The 3,433-nt window shown below is 41.2% G+C and overlaps 1 protein-coding gene across 1 annotated transcript in view; it reads left to right on the top strand.

The window, feature by feature from the left end:
* The window catches only part of BHLHE22 (basic helix-loop-helix family, member e22), a 2,814-nt gene extending 661 nt beyond the window's left edge, over window positions 1-2,153 (top strand). Inside the window, exon 2 of the mRNA XM_004680031.2 lies at window positions 1-2,153. Within this exon, the coding sequence (XP_004680088.1) occupies window positions 1-460 (460 nt within the window). The 3' untranslated portion in view covers window positions 461-2,153.
* The last annotated feature ends 1,280 nt before the right edge of the window (window positions 2,154-3,433 follow it).

Below are 3,433 nucleotides of genomic sequence, written 5' to 3'. Positions count from 1 at the left end.
CGGCGGCAGCAGCAGCAAGAAATCCAAAGAGCAAAAGGCGCTGCGGCTCAACATCAACGCTCGCGAGCGCCGGCGGATGCACGACCTGAACGACGCGCTGGACGAGCTGCGCGCGGTGATCCCCTACGCGCACAGCCCCTCGGTGCGGAAGCTCTCCAAGATCGCCACGCTGCTGCTCGCCAAGAACTACATCCTCATGCAGGCACAGGCCCTGGAGGAGATGAGGCGCCTTGTCGCCTACCTCAACCAGGGCCAGGCCATCTCGGCCGCCTCGCTGCCCAGCTCGGCGGCCGCGGCGGCGGCCGCAGCTGCCCTACACCCCGCGCTCGGCGCCTATGAGCAGGCTGCGGGCTACCCGTTCAGCGCCGGGCTGCCTCCGGCCGCCTCCTGCCCGGAGAAGTGCGCCCTGTTCAACAGCGTCTCCTCCAGCCTCTGCAAACAGTGCACGGAGAAGCCTTAAAAACACCCCCGAAAAACACAAGACCAACCCAAAAGCTAGAGGAAAGTGAAAAGCTGCCCCCACCCCGTTTGTTTGGGTCCTCTTGTAGTTGTTGAAACACTTGCAGAGCAAACAAAGCAGAGGAGCAGTATTAGAGACAAACGGGACTTTTAGCTTTGACATCCCCAGAATCTTGGTTTTGGGAGTGGGGAGGGAGGGAGAGGGAGGTGAAGTTGGGGTGGAGTATGGACGTCTTTTTTTTTTTTTTTCCTCTCAGAAAAGTGGCAACTTCTGTGGCAGCCTCGACCTAAAGGAAGCAGTTTCCTTCAAGGTTAAAAATAAGTTGAGAAGTAGTCGCTTGCTTATTAAGCGTGGAAAGTATTAAATGGCAAAATACTAATCCTACTAATAATTGTGAATTTGGCTAGTTACTGACTGGGAGAGGAGGAGTCCGGGATTGGGTGGCTTGTGGGAAGGAATATTAATTTAGACAAATCAGAAAGGGCACTTGAAAATAAATTTTGATTCTGAGCCAGGAGAAAACTTGAAATGTAGACTTATTTAAGTGAGGGAAAAACAAAACAAGGAGACAAGTTGCAATGAAAGACTTGTATTTTTTATTGTCTCTGAACTTTAATCCTGTGAAAATGCTCAAAAGTTTTGGCAAGAGTGATATTAAAAAAAAAACTGACTGTGGCTGAAAGAATTGCATTTAAAAAATATTTATATGCACCTTGTTACTTTCCACTCTGCAATGATGTATTAACAATTCATGGTATTTATTTGTTATTCTTCAATAGCTTTCCACATCAACAGTATTTATCATGTGTTAAGGTCATGGGTCTTCTGTGCAGAATTTTTTTTTTTATGCCTCTAAAATTCTGTTTTATAAATTAACTTATACTGTGTGCCAAGTGTTTAAAAGGTTTATTTGCCAACAAGTATGAAGAGACATATTGATGTACCTGAGCTGCTTAGGTTTATAAAAGGTCATCTGGATATTTTCAGTTGCATCATCCCTGTATTTAAATTGAGCTTTAATAAATTGCTTCAGTCCAAAAATTACAGGAAAGGTGTATTCTTAATTGATGGATGAATTGAACTCTTTTTGGAAAGGGGACTCCTTTGCATTCTGAAAGGGATAGACATCACAGCAATAGGCCCTATAAGAAAGAACATGCTAAGCAAATATTTTTCCCTGCTGTGCATTTTTAAAAGGTCTAATTTAATTGCTTTTAATATATGTATATATAAGTTATTTTAACTGTGGAGAATTATTTAAGTTAAAAAGACTGGTTTGATTTGTCTATGGTGTGAAATCCTTTGTTATTTTTCTAAAAAAATAAAATTAAAATTTAAAAAGAATAGAATGAAACTAAGGAAGAGCAAGAAGCTATTTACCCAAAGTGAAATTTCAGTTTTAGTTTGCATGGCTGTTTGCCTGCCTTTCTATCCTATGAAAAACAAACAAACAAAAAAAACCTTTTTTAAAAAATGGAGTCCTGCTATTTTCCACTCTTTGCAGATAATACAAATTCAGTTTGTCAGGTTGGATGGTGAGTTGGGAGCTGTGATGGATCTATTGGCGGGTTTTGGATGTGTAAAGAATGATATATATATTAAATAGGTCAATCACACTACGACAGCTATGTACGACCATTTGTATGTGTATCTATGTCAGAAAGAATCTTTATTAAAATATTTTGATCAAACATTTTATTATGCTGTGCTTTGTGGAAGGAGCAATCACCTCTCTTCTGAGTTACTCTTTGATTGAAAGGTAACATAAAGGAAAGATTTTTCAGAGAAGGTGGAACTAAAATTTTGGCAGGTATACACGGTTAGGAGTAGCCCTAGTTCAATGGTTTACTTGTCAGAAGGACCTGGTCATTGGAGAGACAAATGGAGTCACTGGTGAGACCCAGTGGAGGTCCAGAGTTCCTGCTGCTGGCATGAACTTTGAAGGCCAAGCTTTCTCTGGAGTTCTTTTCCTTCCTGTATGGCATTGTTAACCATACCAGGGCCCCTCAGAGGGCAAAGTTTCTTAAAGAGCTGTATCAAAATTTCTATCTCCAACTGTCTGAAAATCAAGGACAAGATGAATTTAGATTCTCTGAGGATACATTTTATTTTGACTTTCCAACTATTCTGTGATAGAGCTATCAACCAGGTTGAATTATAAGTGTGAACAATGCCTATAGACTGAATAGTGTTGCTTGTTAATGAGGTTTTTAGAGACTGTATTTGGATGTGATCAGGCATTGACTCTATTACAGATTGTATAAGCTTGTATTTGGACCTTAATCATGATCTCAAACAGAGAAGGTTTGATTTTATTGTAGTAGAGGTTTTCGAGGTGCTGTTGAAGTTACAGTGTTTCCTCTGTCCACAGGATGCTAGATGCATTTTTGTCTGGAAAGCCTCAGTCCCAAATGCCATCAAACTTAGTGGGGGGCAAGGGGGAATATTTTCTGCTCCACTTGCCATCAAAAAAGATTAATCAGAACCTGTAACTTTTCAGAAAACATAATAGCAAAGGGCCTTGAAGCTAGAGCCCGCCCAGTCTGGGATTGGGGGAAGAGGGAGGGAAGAGACCAGGGCAGCCCCCAGGCAGGAGGAGACCCGTCTCTCAGCATTTACCAGACAAAGCCTGGGTGCGTCTAATTATGATTATTAAAACAATTTCCATGACGATGTCTAATATTATGTTAATTTGAAAACAACTGTGTATGAAAACTGTCGACTATAATACCTAAATTCATTTAATGAAACACATCGTTAAGGCAATTAAACCTCCTGGATGTGATTAAGAAACATAATTACGACACTGTTCTGTGCCATAATTGGGTGTCTTTAATCAAGGGGTAAAGTGATCAGCAACACAGCCATTAGTTTGTATTGTTCTGGCCCTGCTGTCCATCATTCTGATTAGGAATTAACCACAGCCACCATCAGATTTTTTTTTGCCTTTTTGCATATTAACATTGTAGGGGA

Source organism: Condylura cristata, unplaced genomic scaffold (genome assembly GCF_000260355.1).
Source record: "Condylura cristata isolate star-nosed mole 26May11 unplaced genomic scaffold, ConCri1.0 scaffold00009, whole genome shotgun sequence".
NCBI lineage: Eukaryota > Metazoa > Chordata > Mammalia > Eulipotyphla > Talpidae > Condylura > Condylura cristata.
This window is presented reverse-complemented; position numbering and strand designations above follow the sequence as displayed.